This window comes from Anarrhichthys ocellatus, unplaced genomic scaffold, assembly GCF_004355925.1.
Source record: "Anarrhichthys ocellatus isolate YVR2014 unplaced genomic scaffold, GSC_Weel_1.0 scaffold1, whole genome shotgun sequence".
NCBI classification, from domain to species: Eukaryota; Metazoa; Chordata; class Actinopteri; order Perciformes; family Anarhichadidae; genus Anarrhichthys; species Anarrhichthys ocellatus.
This window is the reverse complement of record NW_022280031.1, coordinates 6,832,640-6,860,007: the sequence shown is the minus strand read 5'-3', so window position 1 is coordinate 6,860,007 and position 27,368 is coordinate 6,832,640. Positions and strand designations below refer to the sequence as shown.

Here is a 27,368-nt window from a genome sequence, read left to right as displayed (position 1 = left end):
TAACATTTGGTTCACAAGATGCAGGTAGCATGTTTTATACTTAATGTGAATATAATTCATACTTTGTTGGCATCTTATTCTGAAAACCGGATGTTCGTCTGAAGAAACCGGATGTTGTCTCACGTTAATCTTTCCGCTAACTTTCAAAGTCCTTCGCTCGCTCAGATCTGTGCCATTTAAATGTGTTTACCGTGAATTTCAGCATATAGGTGCACTAAAATTATTGACTACAGGATGTTTGCTGGCTTTTATCCCACTGTTCTTGTCATCCTCTTGTTGTTGTGTATATGTATTGTCTCTTGTCTTTCAATAAAAAAAATTAAAAATAAAAAAAATCATAATAAATTAAATAATTGTCGGCGTTAATTAATGAATGCATTAACGCGTTAACTTGCCCAGCACTTATATATATATATATATATAAATATATACATACATACATACATATACATATACATATTCTTCAGGTAGAAGAATTGTTGCAACTTTTAAAACCACAGTTAACCCCACAGTGTGGGTTTAACTGTGGGGTCATGCCATACTGCTTCAACACTCCAGGCATAGATATATCAAAGGGAGGTGATCTGTGTTGATACAATCTCTCCTTTTGCTTGCTTTTCTCTGCAGGGTGGTTCATCACACTTGAGTGCCGCTAGATGTTTGCGTTCACTTTTCTCGTCAAATAAAAGAGGTCTCTCAAGTCAATTCACAGCCTGCTGCTGAGCGACCCGTTCACGTCTCTCAAAGTCAAAGAAGCCATAAAGTAAAATATGGCTTTGTAATTCAAGTCGTCAAACTTTGACTTCTCCCAGAGGAAAAATAAAAAAAGAACGATCATAGAACTATTCAGCAGTTACAGTACATTGCCTCCAAAACTACACCAGCAGGGCCAACAAAACACTTTGATGTCAATGTCATAATTCTATTTAACAAAATGAATATTAGCTGGGTTATGTTATGTCACTGTGAGCACAGTTTTGGCATTCAGTGATGTACCCAAATCCTAATAAATCACTGCTTTATCCTTGTGCTGAACTGTTAATATACTCATGTCGAATGCTGAATTAATCCCCGTTTAGGATAAACAGAAAGGCAAAAGATCATTCAAGTTTATCAACAGGATGTCACTGAACATCTATGGAGGATTTTGTTTTTGAGTAACACTGCATAATCACACTTTAGTATGAAGGATCCTCTCGTGTATTCACGACAATTTCTGTTTCCGAGGCTAAATACTTCAGTGCTACAATAGCCATTTTGATGCAAAGCCCCCAAAACTCTCTAAACATGGCATTGGCTATTGATACAGCCAGGAAGACTAATGGGATCATCTGTTCAAATCCACACAAAGAAGCCAAATGTAAAGTAGATATAAATCTTTGTTCCATGTAAGCCAGGTGTCTACACTCTGTGGAGCATATGCATGTTTTCGCGGTGTATAGTTGAAAGTACGGCATCATGACGTTTTATGCAAACAGACACTGTTGAAATTCACCATATCGTGGACATATTATGTATTCGCTCAGCATTTTTATCTGAATGCAGCATCTGTCCGCCGACATTTAATAATTCAACATGCATTGCAATTGCACCACTGATGGCATTCTCCTCTTACCTAGCGTACAATTAACTAAATTACCATGCACCCATCTGGTGAGGTAATGAAATGCATAGATTCAAGTTGCGAAGACTGTTTTATATCAAACTGTAAAGATAAAATTCAACGGATGAAAGGATCTTCAAAAAGCCAGATCTGTCAATAGACCAGATGTGACCATGTCTAAACAGTTTAGGCTAAGATCACAAGGCTAAACTAGACTCACTTTGACTAACATCTTCTCAGATTCTCTCACCTGTATCTTAATGCAATACACCATTTAGATGTCTTGCAAAGATGAACATACCATGAGGTGGAATTAAATCAAAGATCACACTCAGAACAGAGGAACTTCTTGAGCTTTGGCAAAAACACAATAAAAGTAGACATTGATGTATGTATGCCGCACAGATAGACGTTTATATAACTTCTGTTTCAAAAAGCTACAAAAAAACAAGCTTCTGATCTTTTTATGCTTTGCAGCTTGTGGCAAATGATAATTGCAGTTGCAAATAACCCTGCACTGAATGTATAGTTCATTATATTGAAGAATATGTCTGACAGAAACTATTTCATACTGTGAATGACTGTAATTTAGTCTGTCAGTCTTTTTATCCTTTCAACGGCGATGTGTTAAATCATAAACTTAAGCCTGCTGTTGTTCCAGACAAGAAGACGAGGGATTGAACAGGACTTGCGTCTCTCTATCAAACTGCTCACACTTATAACAAAAGCAAAAGCACTCTCAGGAGTGTTCCTAAGGTCTTTCATTACTTTCCATCCTTTCATCGACATTCATTAAAACTTACAGATGGCAAAAACTAAAGCAGCTTTTACTCAAGTTAAGCGTGAAAGTGTCCTGAATATCAATGACATTTTAATATTAAAAACAATCTTCAACATTTTTTGGAAAGTCCCCAAGGATGCTGGACGCAGCCAAGAAGCACATTAAAGGTACTGTGGAATCCTTCCAAAATAAAAAGATGTCACAAAATATACAATGTAAAAATACATGAGAAAACAGGAATGCAAACAAAGCAATTCACTCTTCTAAATATGCCTGCTAGTGTTTATTTTGGACACATACTGTGTGGGGACATTTAGTTTGAGGTTGGCTCATCTCTATAAACTCCATAAAGTCCATCATGATCTCTCCGGTGCTGCTGATGAGTCATCAGACCAGGCAGCTCATTGCATTCATTTGGCATCGGGCCTAATCGTTTTCTTTTTGATTGCAAGGAAGAAAACAATCACGTCTCTGTAGTTGGGAGTTACTGCTTGAATCTAACCACACAAATTAAATCATATTTCATACTCAACTAAATTGTTATTATTCAACCGAAGTTCAATGAGTTTGAAAAAAAACAAAGAGACACAGGCCCTCATCTTGACCGGATTACATGTTTCTACAAAGAGAAGGCTTGGTTTAAAAAGTGATACTGCAGCACTAATGTAATCAGTAACCTGAAAACGAATCTCTAAATGGAAAATTCATTTCATTTCGCAGCCTGGATCTCGTTATTTGCAGTTTAGGTCATCATTCCTATCTATTATGGTAACATCATAGTTATCACAAATATAATTGCTGGGGTCTGAGGACATGGCCACAATGTGACAATAGAGTCCAATACAGCTAGAAGTTCATGTTGTAAGACAATAAGACACATTTTAACCAGATCATCTCATGGCCATTGTTACAGGACAAACCCATGTCCCTGTGCAATGCTTTGCAAAGCACGTTGTAGCACTATGAAGAGTACACATCCAAGACAGTTGCTCTATATACTAGGCTCAGCTCAAAGCTAATTATGAATCAATTACAAAATTACAATGGACCTGAGATTTCAAGTATTTCCTAAAGGGTGCTGCAAAAGTATAATTCTTAAAATGGAACCTCTCCTCCACCAGAAAGACATCCAACCTTGTTTCCCTATTAGTGTGGGCACTCCTTCAAGCTCGATCAAGAGAAATGAGTCACTCCATTGGCAACTGTTTAAAGGGGGACCAAAATTATTTGAACCACAAGAGGGCTGTTAACTTTGCTGCCATTTCGTCCTCGAGGCTGCGCTTAATTCGAGCTGTTGTCAGGGGCAGGTTGAGTAGTTCATGCAGAACACTCGGTCCCGAGGCTGAATCTTGTAGGTCTGCAACTCTGAGTCCTCACCATGACATTCACATTTGACATCCTTTCTTAGGAGGTTTGGACAGTTTCAATAGGCTGTCACGGCATTTGTAATATAGCAAATGTAGGTTAGGACCAAGGTGAAAGGGCTGTTATGAATTATAAGATCTAAATTCTGCTTCACCTCGAGTTAGACGGATGATAAATATCCCCTTCAAAAACCACCCAGACACAGACAAATAAGGTGACTGGGATTTCTATTGAAAGGGTGCAGTCCCTGTGGTTTTGGTGCGTGTATGGAATCAGTGATATCATTGCCTGCTTCACTGCATCCCAAATCAAGGCAAGGATCAGGAGGCACTCAAACCTCTCCTGTAGATTCAGGCAGAAGTCCCGGCTAATTAAACCAGACACAAACAGAATCATTGTATAGTAAAAAATAAGTAAGGTTGTTATGAATCCAGCAATGTCTGTCAGTGTGTCCCTGCTTTGTCTGAGGGGAGAGACAACCGAGTCGGAAGCACCATGTTTCGGACTGGAGGCGAGCTCTGTTTTCAATCAAGGTCTGCTCCCAAACATGTTCCTGCTCACTCTCCCATACACGCATACATAAACACCACCTTCCTCCTCTTCAGTGTTTACACTCTGGCTGCTTTGACCTGGGGTTTCCACAAGCATTGGGTTTCCTGAATTAAACTGACCCCGGTTACTTTTCTTTCAAAGAAAACAAATCAAGTTGAAAGCTAGATTTGTTGCATGCTTAGAAATTGCAAATGACAGAGAAAACTCACGCAGCTGAGTTCCTAATCTGAGTTGGCCAAAATATCTGAGGGAAAATTTGAAGATGGAGGTGATAGGTTAGCAATCGAGAAGAGAAAAAAAAACAAAAAAAAAGTGAATGTTTGGGATTCAATAGACGTTCCAGCACAACCACACAGTATAAAACTGCAGCTTTGCACACAGTGTACAAAGTGCCAAAATCTATTTATGATGACATGTGCAGCTAACGTTGGAAGATAAGTCAATTATGTAACACAAAAAGTGTTCAAATGCAAAACTATTAAATGCTGCTACAGGTTTATTTCAGTCTCAACAGAATATTACATTGGACCATAGAACATGGTATAAAGAAGAAGAAAAAATAAGATTAAGAAAAGAAAAACATAAAAAAAACAATATAATGTGGATTCAAATTACAACAGAATACTATATAGTGACGGGAACACTGGTTACAAGTAGAAATGATGTTAACTTCTGCTTATGTCTATGAACAAAAAGTAAAACTAAGAAGAAACTAAATCTTTACGACACTTAGTAGTGTTCGAATAAATTCAAGTATTGATTTTACAGCCTCCATACTCTTCGAGTAACATGAAGAAATGTTGGGGGCCAGAGCTCATCATGGACGACAAGACCACAAAGTATTTTAAAATACTAAATGTATTCATACCATGATGACACATATTGAAAAGTACTACTTTAGAAAAATTAAATGCTGGACAGGAATGTGCATAAAGATCACTTCTTGAACTTCAGTAATCAGTTTATTGGTATTGATCTGGAAGGTAAGAGATCTCACTCTCTCTACCTCCCTTTCCTCCATCAAGCCTTACGTCTTGCGCCGTCGTTTTCCACCGACGAGTGATGAAGCCGCTTTGTCTCTCTTCATGCTGGATGCTCGCTTTTGGACTGAGGTCCTCTCTGTGTCTCTATGAAAGATCAATTTCAGAGATAACCTTTTAGTCTTTAGAGAACGGAGAATATCAGAAATGTGCAAAACTAAGGTTAAAGTGATTAAGGCGTTATCATTGGTTAACTTCTGCTATACAGTTGCCGTACACTAGCTGCTTGGTATCTACACACAATCAACCAAACCCCAAAAATAAAAAAAGATTCCAGCAGTAAATTACCTACCGACTATGATGCCCCAGATCCATAAAGACCACACGTTATTATTATCAATGTACAATAGTTTTCTTAAAATTGCCTTCCTCCCTGCTGCCATCCTCGGTGTATATCTTGGAGAAAACATTTGAGACGGGAGGGAAAAGCTTAGAATTTAATCACATCTAAGATTTAGTTATTTTCTGGTCTACATGGTTACTTAAACTATTACGATCTTGCTGGATCAAGTCTACCACAATAGTCATAATGTATGTGGTAAATGAGAAAATGAAATGTATGACTGTTTTCCACTAGTTGCCTCTATGTAACTAGCAGTTTATACAGTCAATTAACAGCACAGGCCCCTTTACTTTGAGATACTACATATTATGCAGACTGCAATCATCTGACAGGAATGGAGGCAGGTGCATAGCCTGAGTGCATTCACACTTGATTATCGTGCTGCTGAAGTGATAGAACATTTGATCAACAGGCTGCTTGACACCCCTCCAGCAAATGCATTACCCCAGAAAAACTCCCTTAGATAAAACATTGTGTGTCCAATTAAAATAGGACAAGTCAACACAAAGCTCTTAGTCCACCCAGCACAGAGACAGGAAACACTATTCTATTTTGGGACTTATCCTCCCTTGTACAAGTGTAAAGTCAATTGTTAGGTCTAACTAGCTCGACTTGAGATGGGCAGACAGGGTTCTCCTGGCTCAATATGAGGCAGAGGTGATCATGTGCACTGCCCTGGACCATGTATGGTCAATGTACTAAATTGTGGTCAAATTGTTACAAGGTCAGTGGTGTAGGTTAATCAAAATATTTACTACTACTACTTTATATTCTTACATTTTGCCAGTGTAAACGTAGTACAAGATGGCACACATAAAAACTGATGATACAAAACTATATAAAAACATCAGAAGACATTACCAATAATAACCTTGCCGCCTTTCCATGTGGCACATGTTCATTTGTAAAGCAGTGACAGACATTAGCGTTTATCGGGCCGGCTCCTGCTTTGCCACTTTGTTTCTTCCCTTAAAATGTCACTCGGACACAACATGTAAAGTACAAATGTACTGCGACAGTTTAAAACAAGCTCACTTCAGCCTATGCTGGTGCCTCATTGAAAATTACCCAAGTGAAAGGAAGTCCTGGGAAGGTGTTTGTTTGAATTCAAGAAAACAACTACTTTCACATTTAGCACTTTTAAAGTCAACTTTTACATTAATTCTACAGAAAGATGGTGCATAAAGAATTTTATAGACAATCTAATCTGTGCTTTTCTTTCAGAAAATACACTAAAACGATTCTGTGTTTATTCTGACAGAAACCTCACTGCTGTCACAGGAACACAAAATAAGCGTTTTTTCACCATTATGGATTACTTTCTGCCCAACCAATATTTCTTGCTACCGTGTAAGCTCTGGTGGGCTCCACAGCTCATTCTGTAGTGTTGGTGGACTCTTGAGATCTCTCCATAAGAAGTGTTCAGATAACATGAACCCACAGTATCTTCCATGTGGAACCACTTACAGCTTCACATGAATCTTTAGCTGATTATACTTCAGATATACTATATTACTCTCCAGCCGGTGATAAGGTCCTCTGGCTTTTCATCTTGACGAGATGGAGAGGAAAAACAAAATTCCAACAATGGAATTTGGGTCAGAAGTCCACATGTGGGGAGGATAGGGAGACAACCTAGTATAGCGGATTTCTTATAAGCAGTCTGTGCAACGTGTGGAACAGCTACACTGTCATCACTGCCAGAGTCTGACAGAGGCTGGGGGATGGAGATACAGCCTTACCTGATGGAAAGAACATTTTGTTTCATACTTTTTTTACAAGCACAGAAGACACCAGCAGAGCGCACACAGTGTCAACTGGTTGGGAATACTAAAACGCATTTAGAATCATTTCATGGTTTGTTATTTGTACTTGTCTCACCAATGACAAGGGTTAGTTTAGTAGCACAAGGCGACGCCGCCAGCAAGAGAGGGAGAGAAGACGTAGGCAATGTGACACCGGAATGCTTCACTGTCTTTGTGAGCAGTTCGCAAGTAAATGAGAATCGGGTCACTGCAGTTGTTTATGCGAGTCCTCTGGGGTGAAGAGATATGTGCCGTTTGTCTTGTTGCAGATGACAGCAGCAACAGCCCAGTATGTGGCAGTAAATAGTCGAGAAAAATAAAGGGGATAAAACTGAATACAGAAAGCAGCCTTTCAAATACTGAATCTCAATATTCAGAATACTTGTCACAGCTATAGTCGGTTTGAAATATGACCACCGCTGACCCTGGACAATAAACATCTGTTGCTGACATAACAGTATAATTGGATAAAATCATCTTTCCTGGCATGTTAAGTTGTCCAAACAATCACCAATAGCTCAGGGACTCTGACTACTAGAAAAAATATTCACTATTTGCCAACAATTTGTTGACAAGAGTGCCATCTTGCTGCCTCCGATAACAAGTGAAGATCCCAAATTCAAGGAAAAGCATCATATTGCACGTTCAGAGAGGAGAGTAGGACAACCTGTCCTGAGTGAGTGAGAAGCTCGTGAAAGCAGGCGGTAGAGCGGCTTAGCTGCTCTTCTTGTTTTAGAAGAGGGATTTTAGGATTTTCATTCTTAACTGATAGAAGGGCATGGCATGTTATTTATCTACATTGCTCTACTCCCATAAATACAGTACTTACAATGTCAGGTCACAGAGTGTTTTAACATTGTTCATGGACAGACTGGTTTCAAATACTCCTCACTAGAGCTGCAACGGTTAATCGATTACTGATTAGTTGTCAACTTTTAAATTAATAATCAAATATTTTGATAATCGATTAATTGGTTTGAGAATTATTTTAGGAAAATTCTCTGATTCCAGCTTCTTAAATGTGAATATTCTCTGTTTCTTTACTCCTCTAAGACAGCAGACTGAATAACTTTGAATTGTGGGAAACACTGAACAACATTTTTCACCATTTTCTGACATTTTCTACACCAAACAACTAAAAAAAAACAATAAATATAGTCATCAGAAAATAAAATGTCTTCATTTCACTTAATGGTTTTTAAAGGCTGTACTCAAGTATTTGCAGTTCTACTTGTTATCACTTTCTAAATGTAAAACTAATGTAACTCAAGGTGTCAATTTTCTGTGTGTCAGATACTCCTGACAACAGTGTGTTGACATCCAATCTGTGCATAAATACAAATGTGCAATTACTTGTAATGGAAAAAACAGTATGTAGCATATGTAGCATTAGTGGATGGCACAGTAAAAACTAAAATCACAAAAGGTTTCTTGAGAGTAGAATAAGGCAGCAGAACCACTTACTCTGGGTGTCTGGCAGGCTCTGGACCGAAGATGTCTGAAATAGAACTGCAATGGAAAAGAGGGAGTGAACAGAAGAAAAGAAGGAAAATGTCATCAGTTTTACTGATATAGGGTATTTGCTGTTTCAATATATTGCATTAGTTTTGTCCCAAGTAACAGCCATAAAAGTGAGATATTTCTAATTATACTGTGATGCTCTGAAAACTATGAATGGTACCAATTTTCTTTAAACTCATGTGTTTTGAGCAGGTGTTTTCACTGCATTACACGTTGTGTAGACCCAACTGTCAGCCAATGACAAGATAAACATACCACCGAAAAAATGGTCAGAGATGTTACTTCAAAGGGAGTAAAAATTAGATACGATTGTTCACAATACCAAGAGGCTTTAGTTGATTGAGGCAGAGTTGTAGTACTTGAGAGCGGTCTTGGTCTCAAGAGCACTTTTTGAAGGTCTATTCTCGGTCCCCGTCAAATAAAACCTGCAGATTTTATTTCTAGACTACAACTTCGGGGAAATCACGTAACTGCCTGTGCGGTAATATATTTGTTAACATCATTACTGTGGTTTGATGGCTTTTAATGCAACCAATAATTGAATAATTTATACTGTTTGATACTCTTCCCTTCCCAACCACTCCTTGAAAGTGACTGCAGGAGACATGAGGCTGTTAGGGAGGACATGTCCGCCAAATCTTTGTTAATAAAATTTCGCTACTAAAATGAGACCAAGAGTTCATCTGCAAAACAGCGTCCTCAAGAAAACACAAAGCACATATGTAAACGCTGACAGACGGCTGGAACCAAATCAAACTTTTGTCATCGTTTGTATTTTCTTACTCATAGAAAACAAAGGAACATTCTTCTTTCCCTATGCCTGAATTACACTCGTACACAGAACGTGATGCTGAGCTGAAATGATTTGGCCTATTTACTGTGAAGCTGGTCTCATTTCTGTCAATCTTCAGCACTCCAAATAAAAAGGCTTCCACAACATGACAAAGTTGTTCTGCAGCTTTCTTTTTATTTCATACACAAACTCATGTAGACTGTTCAGCTGGTTAAAACTACCCTGGCAGAAACATATAGCTTATGTCTGGAGTTCTCTTGTTACACTCACCTCTGTATACCGAGGTTGCAACATAGGACAGAAATGCCAATAAAATGACAGTTTCTGTGCATTTCTAAGTGAATGATGAAAGGAAATTAAATTAATTCTGCTTTTAAAAGGACGTGTAAAGACATGATTTATTCATACGTCACAAATGGTGACAAGACACGAGTTTGCTGCCAAAAGAAAGAGAAATTCATTGGAATGGGGACTAAAATAGACAAAATGCACTGGATAAAAACACTTAACACTCTAGCAAATATAACGAGGTTAAAAGCAGATTGCCACACAAATTGCAAAATAAGTTAATACACTAGAAAACGGTAGCAACATTAATATTTCTAAAACAAAAATAGTCAGCGATTTTCCTTGAGGATTTATGAACTGAAAGAGATACAAGAGGAAGCATTGCTTTCCTCTAACATGATCACTGTGAAATTACACTTGGATATATTCAAACTGTAGAAAGGTGGTCAAAAATAAGGATCTGACTCAACCTTGACAAAAAGCTTTGAGTTTGTGACCTCCAGTCAGTGAATCAGGATGTGTCCACTATCTAGGGCTCACCTGCTGATGGACACGTCACTATAGGTGGGGCTGGAGGACAATTCAATCCTTCTCGCAGATGGCTCCACGTCTGATTCTCTGTCTTCTACCTTCATCACTGAGTCGCTCTTTGATTCTGCAACTTGATCTAGAGGAGGCACACATGCATAGTTCATCATTGTGTCAGACTCCCGGGGAGAATTAAACAGTGGAGGAATGACCTGTCAAAAGGGGGTGTGCATACAATCAGAAGTAGATTTAAGGTCGTGTTGGTACTGTTACATATCTGTAGCCTCTCACACAGTGGACAGTGTCACGCAATTTGTTGTGCCTTTTTCAATTTGTATATAGCATAGTATATATTAATTCAATTAGTTAGTCCCACTTATTTAAACATCTCCTGTGGCTAGAGTACATTTTATTCCTTGAGAAAGGTAATGAGTGCTGCACTACCTGCCGAGGGTGTTTTCTGTGCATCCTCTTCTTCCACAGTGACTTTCTGTTTGATACGAGTCGGCCTGGGGGCTTCTAGGCGATACCGAACCTGGGCAATCAGGCGGGAAAAGTCACTGTTGTGCTTCTTCCCTGCAGGAAAAAATAGGATATATGATGGAATAGCTTTAAATAAAAGGACATCATGTTTAATTATGCAGCAGTATCTGAGGTACAGAGTGCTAGTCAATGATCTTAATGCAACACTATCTTATCGTTTATGGTTAGGGTCACTGAAAATGCTGAGTTGACAGCCCACCTAGTCGTGGATCAAAGAAAATACAAAGAAATAACTTCCCACAAATAGGCTACTGTAGAAAATGTTGTTTGGGAATTTACCATGAATTAAAATGTATATTGAATGCGGGCTCATTTTTCTTTGTGAGACAGTATCTGTAACGCATCAGGCCGATCAGACTCATACTTTGAAATGACAACCTTGAAAGGTTGAATATATTTGAGAAATACAAGGTTTTATTCTGTATTTAAAGCGTAACACCACAGATGCAAGGTCCAAGATGTCTGTGGCAACAAAATCCCTAAATTACATTGGTGGAGGCCAAACAGTCACTGAAAATACATTATAACTGCCTGTGAACAGACGCAGGCAAAAAGAAGAATTGAATCACTTCCTACATAAGCATCTGCACATCTGTGATGTTCCTACAAACAAAGACAGGAGAACAGAGAAGTGAGAGAAATAATACTGCAATTAACACTCGTGTGATCTACACAAGGAACAACTCTACTACCTCAGACTTGTCACTGATATCTTCAGGAGCAAAGCAGTACTTTATTCTCACACGGAAATTAGCCAATTCATTTGCAAAGCTTTACCCGTGTGTGGCTCCAAATACACAGTACATAATGTAGTATTGTTTGTATTTTTGTTTACAGGCTTGTAAGAATTAGACAGTTGTGCATTTTGTGGGTTACAAGTTATGGTGACATTTCATGCACCAGGTTCATTTTACAGACATGCGGGAATGCAGAACACAGCTTTACAGTAGACTCCATCAGGCATTGCAAAATGCAAAGGGTTAATATTGCATTTTTAACATTGCCGGATAGTGGATAAACTATAACAAACATCTCCGGGGCTGGTCTCCCAAAGCAGGATTTCCAGGATTTTCCTTGCTGCTATTCTGGGTTCTAAGATTTTTTTTTCTAAATAACCAGCTGCTGATTGTATTATTAACAAAAGAATGTCATAAAGGCTGCAAGCCACCGGTGGATTCGGTGTGTGCTCCTTTCACCTTCCTGTCTGCTCATTCACCATTTTCAATGCTAGCAGAGTGAGTCATCCACATCCTCCTCTGATAAATCAAGAGGTTATCACACCACTGCAGCTATTTATAGACCCTACCTACTGTGAGTCACAACCCTCTTTCAACCAATTTCAAAGTTAGCATTGCAGAGTTATTTCCAACAAGCTTTTTATCTCGTTCAACCATGACATCACCACTTTGGATAATGTTCCCTAAAGCTGCTGTTTTTGCTTGACCTCTGCCCTTTAAGATAAAAACACAGACCTGGTCTACAGTGGACGTCTGTGCCTTCGTATGTCTGTATGAGTGATTGAGTGATTATCTGCAGTATGCGCTCATATCGAATGGAATAACAAAATCTTAGATGGACACTTAAATAGCCACGTAACCCTACGTATCATAATAAAGAATGTCTTCAGAAACAGGTTCACTCAGGCAAAATCTCATCAATTTTAAATATTTCCATTCCGCCCCTTGCTGCTACATTACTCACTGGAGACGCAGCTCTGCTTGTTTCTGTTGATAGCCGATAGTGGCTGGCTCCCAGACAGAATAAAGTAAGTTTGATATTAACGCTGGGCGACACATTGAATATGCAAAATCGTAATGATTTTGTTGGAGACTTGTAAATATTACTTTTACAGTTTCCAAAAGAACAGTGTCAACTTCTCCACTGCTCAACCACGCAACAATAACAAAGATTCGACAAAGATGATCTCATGCCGATGGATTTAGATCTCAAATGGATTTTCTACTGAATTGCCAGCCGAGAGATGGAAAAAAAGAAATGCATTGATTGGTCTAAAAAGCCTTTGCTTTGGAAATTGTCGTCATAAGCTTTCATTAAGATGCCCAAAGCACATCTAATATTTAGACATATTCTACCGACAAGACCTCTAAATCCTTCCTAGATCAAGCTTGTGTCCTGCATTGTTGTGCCGAACATCTTCTGTTAAGGTTATTGTGGTTACATAAATGTAATTGATGGTGCTGTTAGATTGCTGCCAGACCACTGTGTTAAATATAGGTGGGTGTCTCTCTTTGAGTGCAGCAAGTGCCAACGAATATGGATTGAAGCGGAACACTTAGTTTGATAAAAAAAACAAAAAAAATTTTTTTTGGACTTTACAACGCTCTAGAGTTATTTGAACTGTTTGGATCACACAAGTTGGAAATAATATTAATGTTAGTGGAGCCTGACTTTTATCTGCAACTGTGGAGAAATCTTATGTTTAACCAGAACAAAAAGACATGAAAAAAGAAAGTTTTGAATGAAGCTTCAAAGCTTTGAACTCTTCAGGTTTCGAGTTTTGCCATTTGATAGTTTGAGGTATTCTTACAGAAGAATCAAATCATCAAAAAGGATTACCCTTCAGATAAGTACAAAAAAGGAAGTATTTTAATGAAACGTCCTGAGGGAAACCCTGATCAAATCTAAGATGCTGCCTTGAATTCCTGTTCTTGTCTCATGAGCGTGAGGGCAAGGCCAGGTTTATTTGTACAGCACCTTTCAAACACAGACACAGAGCAATGCATAGGACATAGAATAAATCTAAGAGGCAATGAAAAGGAAAATAACTACAAGAAGACAAAGGAATGAAAGTTATAGTGCTTGTAGTTTCAAAGATGTTGTCGATGGAGTGAGTGCAATAGATGATTCATTTTGAATGATGCAACATTTCTACATGCACTGTGATTCTGTATGTATATCTGATTACTTTAATAGAGGCTGTTACGTCCTTATTAAAGTTTGGTATGGAATATCCCTCTTTGACATGAGTCAATATCATACTGTAAACATAAACCGTTTAATAAAAGTGAAGCTAATGAAGTCTTTCTCTAGCAATGCTGTCCTGACCGTATTGATAAATAGATGTGTTGCATTGCCTGCTTATATTGACTAGCCTTATCTTTAAAAGCGATTCACAGCTGCACACTCACGCCAACAGGAGAACTCAATAGAGTCGCCCTCCTAAAGCTAGGGTTGGTAATCTTAAACTTAAAAAGCTAGCAAATGTACGATATATTTTTTTTAATTACCCAACCGAAAAACCCAGTCCCAGTGTTGCAAACTATTTTCCAGTGAAAGTATCTCGCAGCAATAGCTCCGACAGTCAATACATCTAGCGAGAAAGTCACCAAATCAGCAACACTGAAATCCCGTCTCTTTAGGCATCCCTTAAAAGCCACTCCCCCACAATTATCTTTATGAACGTAAACATATAATGAACGTATACAATGAACAAAACTATTGTTAGTACGCATAGCTGTCAAGATAGCAGCTTGTGGAAGACTCGGGTGACGCGTAATAAGTGCACGGACAGGTAGACGGGCAGGTAGACGGGCTAATTACAGTCCTGCGACAGCCGCAGATACTCGACCTTTTATTTTTTGTGGCAGAGCACTCTATTGATGGCTGTCAGTATGTAATGAGAATTTCAACACATAACAAAAAATGTTTTTGAAGAAGATTACCAACCCAGACCGAAATGTTTTTCAGTCTTAGTATTCATAAGTGCGAAGAAATAACAGTTAAAAAGGAGAAAGAAACATTACAAATCATTTCAGCGAACACAAAATTGGTCAATTCATATAGAGTTCAAAACAAATTCATACATTGGAAAAAAGTGGTCCGTCTCTCTGAGATAACATTTTGCCTTTTTTTGTCTGATGCGTCTTTTTCTACAGAAGACAGCGTTCATATATTTTTGTAACTGAACCACACAGTTGGACACAGTTTGGCCACGCGGCTACTAGCCACTGGAAGTCATAGTATCATCTATACATGTTTTCCTCAGTGATGAGATAAATGCCAAAAGATTTAAACAGTTTTCATCAAACAAAGTTGATCATCATAAAATGTGTTTTCCTAGAGTAAACAATGTTGGCTTTAAAACGTATGTATCCTCAGAAAATATATTAGTGAGGCTATGCATAGAGAAGAGGGGAAATTGTACATAAAGTTGCAATTTCACTGACGGCATTTATTTTGTAATTTGGGATAATGTAATAAATTATTTTGTTGTTTTTTTTACTCTAGGTCTATTGAATTTTGTTTGCACTTTTTGTACACTTGGCAAAGGCGTAGTGGTATTATATTGCACTTGATGATATTTTTAACCATTTGAAAGTGGTCAAATACAAGTAGCTAGTTTACTTATCTTTCTGCAAAGCTAATTAACTACAAACGCAGTATTCTGACAAGCAATTTCCTTACATGCAGCCCCACACCGTACATGCATATTTTAACAGAACATGTAAAATCATGCAAAGCAATTTCATCAGTTGAACTTTGTTCACAGATTTTAAGCTGCCAGCTTGACGAGTCAAACCCCTGAGGTGTCAACAGATTCATAGTGAAAAAACATCACTTACTGTAATTTGAATGCACCTCATCGATCTCCTTTTCGGACTGATTCTTTGCGAAAACCATGACCTTTGAATTGACAAAAACATACATTAGCATTAACCATATATACGTATATATATTTATTAATACTCCACAGGGTACATTTGAGAGGAAAGAGTATCATGAGGCCCAAACGCACTGAAAGCGTCCGACGTGCACGTTTTGAAGTACACCTATTGTTTTAAACGGCCATGCACCTACTCCAACCTTGTTTCAATTTTGGAGTCAAATGAAGACCCAGCGATTAAAGCTGGGTTTTTTTCTGCAGCCGCAAATCTGTCAAGAGAGAGCTGAAAGGAAGAAAATGCTAAAGATTTCTCCCCAAAGGATGATATTTTGTGAAAAAATATTAATAATACTGCTATTGTCGCTGGTTCAAAAGACAAACAACGCTGGCAGTCGGTCCCATCAGCTACCACCGCTTAACGTTAATACCATTTGTGACTTGATGGCTGGTTTGTGTGCTTTCTCTGCAGGACAGTGTCTGTACTCAGCCAGAGATTGTTTATGAGGCAAGAGAAGCTTCCCTCTGTAACACCACTGTACAACAGCGAGTGGACTAAGAGTTTTGATATTCCAAGAACTCCAAAGTGATAAGTCTTCCATCTAGACGATCGTGTGACGCCAATTTCACATTTTCTAGTTAAACTTTCATTCTTTTCATATCAATGATTTAAAAGACAACGTATTAATGGTTATCTTTAATATATAGAACCTCACCTAAACAGCAACCTTTTCCTAAAATATTTCTGCTTCTGTGGTGTTGGCATTTAAAATCTGAAACAGGAAACAGGAGCACCAATTGATGTGCGTGAAATGAGGCGCTACATTTATCACTTTCAGTGCGTTTGGGGCTGTACAATTCAAGCCCACAATATATCCAATTAAGCTGTTACTACACACGGGTTTGGCTTTCCCCTGCAGTTGATTCCTGATCTTCTCATTGGCCTCCAACTCTTTGGCAATATCTTCAGCTGTTGACAAGGAAAAAAAGTCTTTATTCGTCTTAGGATCACAAATATTGCCCGTTAAATTCTACAATTGAACAAAAAAGGGTTTTGAGGCAAATCCTGGGAATACCAGTCAAACAAAACACAACCTGTGATGCCAAATGTCTACATACATCTTCAACATATGTTATTGTCTCATAAAAATAGGATGTATGCCTCTGCCAACAAGTTAAGAGACCCTTTACATTTATGTCTGTCCAAAAATGTCTTCATCATTTTGGAAATTTGTGTTTAATGTTTAAAAATGTGTTTAGAAACAAATCTCAGATTTGACTTTAAATACAGTATCACCCCTATGGTGTAATGGACCAAATGCCCTCACCTGATTTGGGCATTAGGGAATCACACTGGGCATTGTATGCGTGGACAAACTCCTGGTGTCTTTTGATCAGCTGGTCTCGGGAACCCTGCATTGAGAGATGGCACTCCTTCAGCCTCCTCTTCAGCTCCTGCATCGAAAGCAGGTTGTACACGAGCTTCGTCATTGGACGCCTCACATTGCCAAGAGAGCTGCAGCAGAGATATATTTCAGTAATCGCCTGATATAACGTGGGGCATTTACATGCTCAGCCGTAATAAACTTCTAAAACTGTTCAACATGAGAGTCTTGGACATCATAAGCAGATGATTGATTAATGATATATAACCGAGCTTTGTCAGCTTGGTGGAGGAACACACTCTGAGGTTCTATAGTCTTGTTAAATTCATACAAGGCCGTCAAATGTGTTATATTATATTGCATACTTTGTCTTGAATAGAAGACATTAAGTGTAAATGATTAAGGTTGGTAGCGAGAGGAATCCTCTCCATGCAGGTTGACTACATGAGGCCAGAATATTAAAACCTCTGAATTTATCATTATGACATCAGGGTGTACTTCAGATTAAGTATTTTGCCCGGCAACAAAAATGACCAATCCTTAACAGAACATCATATTTGCGGGAGAGGATCAGTCTCTCAAGTTATGTCACAGAACCTGTCTTCAGCAAGAGGAGCAGCCAGGTCGGTGGCAATACTACAAATACAGTAATAAGTGCTGTTGTATAGTTTCAGTAATTCTGTCATTTTCAGCAAACAAAAGTGCAATAACAAGAGTATATGACTTCAAGTTTCCAAGTAAAAACAATACACAGGCACTTTCAGAGGAAACTATCTTCTCAGACAGTGGAAAGGACAGATAGCAGGAACAGTGTGCATATAAAGTCAACCGACGGTGCATCCGACAATGTACATTGTGAAGATCTGTAGTTAAATAAAATGTGTACATGTCTAGAATGTTTCTGTGAAGCTACAGTTCACATTTTGGAATACACACATTTGTACACAATATCAGGTTTTATCTCTACATACTGAAGATCCAGGACATTTACAGTACATACTGCCTCTCACAAATACTAGAAGCCAGGAAAAAACAGCTGGCCTAGCTCCATCAACCCTGAAAAAACAAAATCCAGTCCAAACAGTCACATACCACATAGATTGACAATTCTTAACAGTTTTTTGTTAATTAATAGATTTTAATCCAATGATCTCTATAAAGTGTCTTTTAGTTGTACTTATGTCCCACCTCCCTACAGAGCATTATTGAGCAAACAGCAGCAGACAGCCTTTATTTAAGTGATCAGCTAAGTTGGTATTTTACCTCCTCAAGCCTTCCTTCTTCTCTCCTCTGGTAAGACATGTGTCCAGATGCTTGTTGATGAACTGCTGTGGTACACTGACAGAGCACACAGGGCACTCCACTGCAAAAAAAATGCACAAGATATTATTTGCTGCTTAGTTGAAAATAAACCGTTTTTTGATCCTATGTCACATTACATTTCCGTGCCAAACCATACCATCCCTCTCAATGCACTTAATAGGAAACAGTACAAATAAAGAGCTGATCCTAAACAAAATACCCACAATCTAAAAACAGCAACACTTACTGACCAACAGCAAGACGTAAAACAATCCTTTGCTAAAAGACAATATGTTCACCGACTACTGTGAAGAAGTATACCGTACGTTTTCGTATTGTTTCAGCTCGCGTCAGATCATGCATAGACTTGGTAATATGAGAACATCCTTGAATGTACCAGCAGGAAGTATTTAAAACAGTTTCCTCTCACAACACCCAACATAAAAATGACTTTGACACAACAATAAAGGTGGCTTATTGTTCACACTGTAATGGATTTCCCATACCAAGCTAACTTCTAGAACAGTTTTAGAGTTTCATCGTGCATCCTTCAGGGTGTCTTTCTGTTAAGTTTGGGGACACAAGAGAGGGTCCTCACCAGATTTCTGCTTGGATCACCACACACACACACACACACACACACACACACACACACACACACAGAGGAAGAGCGACTTCATTCTCTGCTCAAGACACCATTACTTCACTATATCTTTACATAGCAAACACATGTTTGCTGCTATATTAATGTTCTGAATTTAGAATTTTGCATCTTTAAGACAGATACACCAAAAGGACTATACATACTGAAGATGATACTCTTCTTTTAAATTGCCCGAAAAGCTTAATGTTGTGCCTGCTTCATAGACTTATAGAAAGAGATTCCCGTACGCAATTATTAAAAGCGAACATGCGACAGATGAATGTGACCCATTCTGTCGCCTTGTGAACATGAATCAGTGAGCTAATGGATGGATTCAGCGTTATTAACCTACAGGTAGAAGGGCTTCACCTTTGATTACGGGCTTCACGTCTTTTGATGGTGATGAAGAATGCGTCATCTCAACCCCGGTGCTCATACTGTGCGAGACTCCGGCTTCCTGTTTGACTGACATCAAACCCTGGATAGATGCCACCTCCACATCCATCGGCTCTTCCTTCACAACCACTGGATGTTGATCAGTTGCTGAATGTAGGTCAGCGTCATTTGCATTGTGGGTGTGTGCCGTCTGTATTGTCCTCCGCTGAGCAGACTGAGCTACAGAACCGTCTCGCTGGGTTTTCTTAGTGGGAGATGTTTTAGGCCTCTTTTGGAAAAAGTGACTCAAAACTGAGCCGTTACACTTCTGGCCCATCTCTCTGGGAGTTCTGCATTTGACAGCTGAAGCTGGGGTCCTTGGCGATATTGGAGGAGATTCAAAATGTACTTTTGACAACTGCTGCCTAGAAAAACAAAAAAGGCAAAAGGGCATGTGAATTAAAACGTGTGTGTTGCATTTTCAAAAACACAAATGTGCAGTATACTTACATAAAGTATATTATGTAGTGTAAAGGACTTATAGTTGAGCCCATTAAAGAGAGAAGAAGAGTCAATAAATACTGTAGACAGTAAAGTGAGCCCTTTGACGTTAAACTGCACCTGCTCAATTATCTCGCTTCTTTTCTGCGGAGCGAGAAAAAGTAGGCACTTTGGCTACAGTCTTGGAAATGTGGAAAGCAAACAAATTTCAGCTGGGCCATTACTTGGCAATAAAACGGGAACCAATGAGGTGTGTAATGTTCCGCTTTCCATATCTAGAACTAATTTGTGCTTGCTGTCCCCATCAGAGCAGGTGCACGCACACACACATGCCAAAGCCACTTTGCACAAATGTCACATGGAAACACCTCCTCTTTCTCACTGCAAAGATCTGGAGGAAATACGCTCCATTCGTTTTGTAACACCGCATACAGCCCGTTAGAACTTTGATTTTGTATCGCAACAAATGCTTTGTACTATATTTAGAGAAGGTAAGCAAAAAACAGAAGGTGTATGAAAAGTACCTCAATCACTTTGAGTTACAAAGTGAAACGTTTCAGTTGTATCTGCTGTGTTACTTAACTGTACTGACCTGTTAAACACAATTTGGATAATACAAATGTACTGTCATCACTTTACATTAGAGCCATTAGTTTCTGCCCCAACTGTTTCTGCCTCATTTGTCAAATGGTTCTAAATACTACTGTAGCTCAGCAGTTTACAGGCGGTTGCCATAGAGAAGACACCAGCCAGAAGAGCTAGGTTAGAGACGCAGTACCTATTTAGAATCAGTAGCACACATTACATCATGGTTACGACGAGACCCATTCGTCACCAAAGTAATTCAATTTCAAGTAGTTTAAAAGTTGCTCTTTGTCAAGCAATAAATAAAAAGAAATCTTTAAATAATGTTAAACACTATCTGCCTGAGACTAGACAGATTATAGAAATATCAATAGAAGCATTTAACAAATTCAAGTACCTATTCCATTGTTTCTGTGAGTCAGGATGAAATAGATACGGAAGTGTTTGCAGTGACTGCAAACCGAGGCTTTTAAAGGTTGATAGAGTAAGGACACAGAAATAATCATATAAAATTGGTTACAAAAGATCAGAAAAACATCAATATTCACTATTTGAGAGGCACAGACGTTTAGGCATTTCGCTTGAAACTACATTGATCTTCCAGGCCTGAACCTGAAGTAACCAAAGCAAGTCAATACCATCTACTTAATTTACACACACTTAATTGAACTTAAATTGGCCTATCTTATTGATTTCCTCTACAACGTGAAGAATAATCTTTTACAATTACAACTGGGTTGTAAGTGCAAAGATAGCTGCCTACGAGGGCAGTTTGCACCAGATGTTAGTGACCTTAAAACACACAAGCGATTGTTGACCCCCCCCACTCCTTTCAACACCCTCTGCCAATTCCAATTCCATGTGATTACTTTGTCCAAATTTCTCAATAATAATTTTTTAATGGAATTTAAATATGCAGTATTTTAATGACAATAAATGGAGTCAAACAAAAAGAGCCATAGACTACAGCTGTTCAGAAGTTTGAAGACACTCGCCCATTACAAAGGAAAACGGCTAAGTTCAAGGAAACAACATGTACTGTAAGGCAATTGTGTAAATAAATGAAATAGCAGTGTCTGACGCTAATGTACAACCTTCATTTCTACCTCGTTCAATGAGTTCATTGAGTCAGAGGAGAGACTACGAGGTAGCTTGTTACTGTGATAACAGTGTGGCACTGCAATAATCGCTGTGGTTGGCTATAGAAATAGGCCTCTAGTTTAATTGCACTAAATTAAAGCCACCCAATGCAGTTTTCCAGTAAGTTCCACAATGAAAAATGTAAGAAGCTGTCCAAAAACCCTTCTAAAGCAGAAAACATAGCAACTACATGGACAGATGCTAGAGAAATCTACACATTCGTCCCTGTATCATTTTGTGCAGACAGGTTTTTGCACATGCCCAAAAGTGTGGTATATTTATTTCAGAGCAAACAAACTATTCCTATATTGGTCGAGACAGGTGTATTGCGACATAGCGACAACGTTCTAAGACAACGTCATGGAATCCCATTTTTCAGATGCTCAATGCTACGCAACAGGAAATTAAAACCCAAAGGAAAGAGAAGCTGCGTAAGCCACTCATTTATAACAGTGATGACAATCGGAAGGTCTACAGTTCGTAGAGAGACCTTTCACAGATGATAATCATTGTCATGATTGATGGAAAGGAGGAACTTACTGACTGATAACAGAATTCAGATATTAAATCGAGATTAGGCCGGACTTCACTGAAGAAACTATTCTGTTGATTTTAGCTTGAGTTGTTTCTTTAGTGATTTTTCAGGGACAATGCCCTCTGATGAACAGAAAAGGAGCCGGTTTGTCAAGCAGGCTTATCTTCAGCTTCTTCTTTTTTTTTTTTTACCTCAACAGATGCTATAACGCACACAAAAACATGGATCACTCATAAAACTCTGTTCATAGACTTCCTTAAGGAGATGTCTTTTCTGTTGTCCTTTTGTGTTATCTTTTCACTGGAAAAAAACAAGACTAAGATGGGTGCAGAGTGAGGATTACAGGATGAGAAAGAGAGTATGACCCTAGACCAGCAGGGATAAATAATCCCAGGGGTTGGGGTGACCTTCTGATATTAATATTGCACATTTATCAACTTTTATCAGTCTGCCTGAGACGAACCAAATAGTGCAAGCATGTGGCTAGTTGCACACGTGTTCAAGTTAAAGGAATTGTTTTCCGACACTGTGATAAGTGTCACCGGAGGAAAAAACGAAAATTTAAAGGACCAATTCATTTCCTTGAGACCGGCTATGGACACTGCTCCCTAGGCCCTCATCCTGCTGTAATGAAAAAAGGTCAGCCCTACAGCAACACAGCACACGTACAAGTGCAATACAAAGACGACTGTGAATGACTTTAGATGATGAAAATAAAATCCCCATTTGATTTACAGAGAATCCTTAAATCAAAAGTAGATTACTAGAAGGCAATTACAATTGTTTCCCTAATGCTGATAAATTGCTAAAAACTGAAATTGGTTCCCTTGTGGACATACTGTAATCTTTTCAATAACAATGGGATCTCTTGAAATCATTTAATAATCGTTTTTCTTGTCAGTTCTTAGAACCGTGCCGATACAAACTGGAGGGACGCTCAGGCGATGCACCTGTGCCCTTGGTAAAGAGCTTTTACATGGATTGTAGAGTAAGATGTATTTCCTGATCTGCCATTTTCATAATTCTGTCTCTGTGGGCAAAATAATTACACTAAATGTAAGAACTATTGTTTGCTGTATATGGGTGTATTAAAATAAATTGCTTATATATTTGTTCTCCATCTGAGCTGGTGTGCAGAAGGCCAGAAACATACTTGGATTTAACAGTACTTAGATGATAAATGAGTGGCATCGCTTACTAAAGACCAAATAAACAGTAATTCATTGACTCCAGCATCACGTATCCGTTTGCGGATTTGTTAATGTGGACAAAATGTGGTACGGGCAGGATTCTGTTTTTTAAATCTTCGCTGCTCGTCATGACGGCAGTACCCTGAATTCAAAACCAATACCAAAACAGGTTTGGTTTACTGGTAACCATTTATGATGCATTGTGTGGTTACCTTGCAGCTTGAAAGTTTACGACCAAGTCATCCAATAAACGGTTGGTTCTTAAATCTTGTTCAGTTGCTTGCTGAAAGAAAGAGAGGCGAGGTATGAAGGATGCTGTCTCCTTTATCAAATTAATACAATTAATTACAGACGATAACATGCATTTGTGAAAGTTGAGGACCTGTAATTGTGTCATCTATATTGAGCTAATGACCCTGATGATTATGCAAATTGCTTTGGGGGCTCAGTTACACATTCAAGTCAAGTTTATACTTACTGTATTGCAAACTGGACACTGCAATTTATAGCAAAGAAATTTTCTGATGCACAAGGAGCAAACTGTAAAATTAAATGCAAACAAAATGCATGTTACACATCATTTTGTTAGCCAACAGGTAGAGGAATTACTTTTTTCAGTGATAATTTGGTCTGAACAATACACATAAAAAGGTTCTCTGTAGTGCACAACTGTATTCAATCCACATTTGAGGAGTCTGATGGTGCACTCGTATACATCACAAAGCTAAATTCTGGAGCAAATAAGAATGCCACGTCTTTGGACACAAATACATGCAGACAAAGATGGATTCACCTAAAATAAACCTGCTTCCACTTAAAGCAGGGAACTCACTCTTTGTTATTACTGTCAAGACAACAGCAGGATCCAGAGGGACAGAAAGTCATGATGACTACTGAATGATTCTTTTGCTCATCATAAAAACGATACCAAAGATTACATACACTATTTGTAGAAGTAGCTAACACACACACACACACACACTCACAACATCCCATTAATTTGGAAAGACACCAATTGTCATTTAAATGTTCACCTCTTACTGCTTTGAAATTACTTTCAGAAGGACCTTTTAAAAAGGAATTGTATTTCTTGTAAATGATTTGCTTCTAATTAAGATAATAATCACCAGAGCTATCTCAGAAGCTGCTCTACTTGTTACTTACAGTTGTGAGAGCATTTAGTCATCATTGAAATATTTAGAAAGTCGAAGCAAATGGGACATCGAAGCAGGGCATCAACATTCTGCAGATGAGAAAAGACCACAGTGAACACTAATAAAACAGCTCAACTATTAGTTATTTACCAGTAACCAAATATTATACAAAAAAAACTGTCAATGCATTTTACATCTATAGGAAACAGACATTTTAAAACACAGACCCACAATGATTCGTCTGCAGGTGAAACTAAGCTAGAGTTACATTTTTTAATCAAAGATTGTATTTACATCTTCAAAAGAACATTTGATTTATCGTAACGTGTAAGTGTAATGTTACAAATCGTAGTCGGTGATTTCCCTTTAAGAAGATTGGGCTTGAAGTTGGCGAGGAGTTTCAAACGCATTCATGCAGAAGGGAACTTTATCTGGAAGCCTTCCACACCCGAGAGCATAACTTACTGCACAAGTCATATGTTCTCTGGACAGTCACTTCACAAGCGTCAACTGTTTATGATATAATCATAAACAGCTCCTCTCCTCGCCATTTGTTTTACTGGCTTCATGACTCACGGCTTGTTACCAGACTCAATGCTGTCTGTTCTCTTAGTGCCAGTCATGAAAAACAAAGCTGGTAAAGTATGTAGCCTAGAGAATTACAGGCCCATTGCTTTGGCCAGCGTACTGTCAAAAGTCCTGGAAAGAATCCTGCTGGACAGAATACATGACTTTATCACCTCCACAGATAACCAGTTTGGCTTTAAAGCCAAACATGGCACTGACTTGTGTATATATGCCTTAAAGGAAATTGTAAACAAATACAGAGGTCAAAACTCATCAGTTTTGATGTGTTTCATTGATGCCTCCAAAGCCTTTGATCGTGTTAATCATAGTAAGTTATTTTTTAAACTGAGCCAAAGAGGTGTCCCCACATACATTGTGAGAATTCTGGCTTACTGGTATGCTGCCCAGGCTATGCATGTAAAATGGGGTAAAAGTGTCTCAGCCCCATTTGGGGTTAGCAATGGTGTCCGACAAGGGGGAATTTTGTCCCCAATTCTGTTTAATCTATATATTGATGATCTGTCCAAGCAATTGAAAGCCTGTAATACTGGGTGCATGATTGGAAATACTCTGGTTAATCATATCATGTATGCAGATGATCTGGTGATCTTTAGTCCATCTAGCGCTGGTCTTCAGCAGCTCCTCACTATATGTACTGTGTGTGGTGTGGAACATGACATCAAATACAACGCCAGTAAGAGTGCTATCCTGATCTGTCGAACTAAAGAGGACAAATGTCTAAACTTCCCCGACTTCAAATTGTCTGACAATAATCTTGGCGTCTGTGGTGAAGTAAAATATCTTGGTCATTTTATAACAGAACACATGACCGATGATAACGACATTTCTAGGCAATGTCGTATGATGTATGCACAAGCAAACATTCTCTCACGCAAATTTGGTATGTGTACAGATGTCTCTGTTCAGAGCATATTGTACACCACTCTACACTGCACACTTGTGGTCAAACTACAAAAAAAAGAGCTTACAGAGACTTCAAGTAGCTTACAATGACACCATGAGAATACTTTTAAAGAAACCGAGATGGAGTAGTGCTAGTGAAATGTTTGTGGCTGCACGAGTCAACACTTTCCAAACTGTTTTAAGAAATCTCATGTACAAATTCATCTGTCGACTGAATGACTGAAAATGGGATCATAGTTGTTTTAACCAACATAAGGTTTAGCACCACACGCTACCAGTCCCAGCTGTGGCGACATTGGTGCAGCTGTCTCTTTGTAAGGCATTGCTAGGCCTATGTACTTTTATTGTTTGTCTCTATGGAGCCTGAGTCTGAAATAAAATCTATCTATCTATCTATCTATCTATCTATCTATCTATCTATCTATCTATCTATCTATCTATCTATCTATCTATCTATCTATCATTATGTACAGCCGAAATAACTCAGCGCCAACTTATGGGAGCCCGTGCTAAGTATGTTTTGGGTATTTGTTTGTTTTGGCAGGATGACGTTATAGCACCAATGCTTTTTGTGTTTGGTTTTAGCGATAACGTAAGTTAACCGTTCAAAAACGTTAACTGCGTATCTCCTGTGTTACAGCTAATGTAACGTTAGCATATGTTTAGTAAGTACTAGCTACAACTGTAGATCAAAGAACTGGATGATTAGTTAAGTTATATATATTCAACTAAATGTCTTTATAATTGTAACGTACACGTTACTCGTGAGGTAACGTCAGTTGGCATCCTATAGATGTAACGTTAACGTTAGCTGTGGGGGGTTTTCATTTAGCTAAGAGTCAATAGCTGCCATGTTAGCAAAAGGTTTTACAATAAATATACAACTTACTTTCAGACATGCAAAGCCAGGTGGTAAATCCGCTTCAATCTGTAGCGCCATGTCTGGTAAACAAAAGGGCAGCTGCTAGAGAAAACCACAAAACGTTTGTTTCAGTAATCAGAACTCAAAGTCCCGCTCATGCTGATACAGGACGCCACCTACGTCATTTGACGACATCCGCTGAGTCGGAGGTCCAGATTCGTAAACAAAGAAATATAAGTTCTAGATCCGATTCAATGGACGCACAACCACAAATAACAGCACTTTATACTCTATTGATTTACAACCAACTTGTTTGATGAATCGTTCAGATTCAGTCTTTTTGTAGCTTTTCTATGTCTAAAGAATAGCCTATGTTTAAAAAAATGAAATACTAATAATAATAATTATATATATATAAATAT

General features: G+C 38.5%; 1 protein-coding gene across 1 annotated transcript; it reads right to left on the bottom strand.

The window, feature by feature from the left end:
- Positions 1-464: 464 nt before the first annotated feature.
- rad18 (RAD18 E3 ubiquitin protein ligase) lies at positions 465-27,131 on the bottom strand. The gene is made up of 13 exons (XM_031855326.1): positions 26,974-27,131; positions 24,604-24,682; positions 23,918-23,979; positions 23,652-23,722; positions 19,483-19,913; positions 18,432-18,531; positions 17,112-17,299; positions 16,683-16,753; positions 15,746-15,806; positions 11,064-11,195; positions 10,632-10,758; positions 8,954-8,998; positions 465-5,428 (listed from the first exon to the last, which is right to left on the bottom strand). The coding sequence occupies exons 1-13, from the start codon at positions 27,022-27,024 to the stop codon at positions 5,329-5,331; spliced, it is 1,518 nt and encodes a 505-aa protein (XP_031711186.1). The 5' UTR covers positions 27,025-27,131; the 3' UTR covers positions 465-5,328.
- Positions 27,132-27,368: the final 237 nt, after the last annotated feature.

What these genes read in the sequence shown, in the direction of transcription:
- rad18 (XM_031855326.1), bottom strand. Translation starts at nt 27,024, where the DNA reads ATGGCGCTACAGATTGAAGCGGATTTACCACCTGGCTTTGCATGTCTG. An exon ending in TGAGGTGCATTCAAATTACA is followed by an intron (nt 11,196 to 15,745) that starts GTAAGTGATGTT and finishes TTTTTCCTGCAG; the next exon opens with GGAAGAAGCACAACAGTGAC. An exon ending in GAGCCTGCCAGACACCCAGA is followed by an intron (nt 5,429 to 8,953) that starts GTAAGTGGTTCT and finishes GATCTTTCATAG; the next exon opens with AGACACAGAGAGGACCTCAG.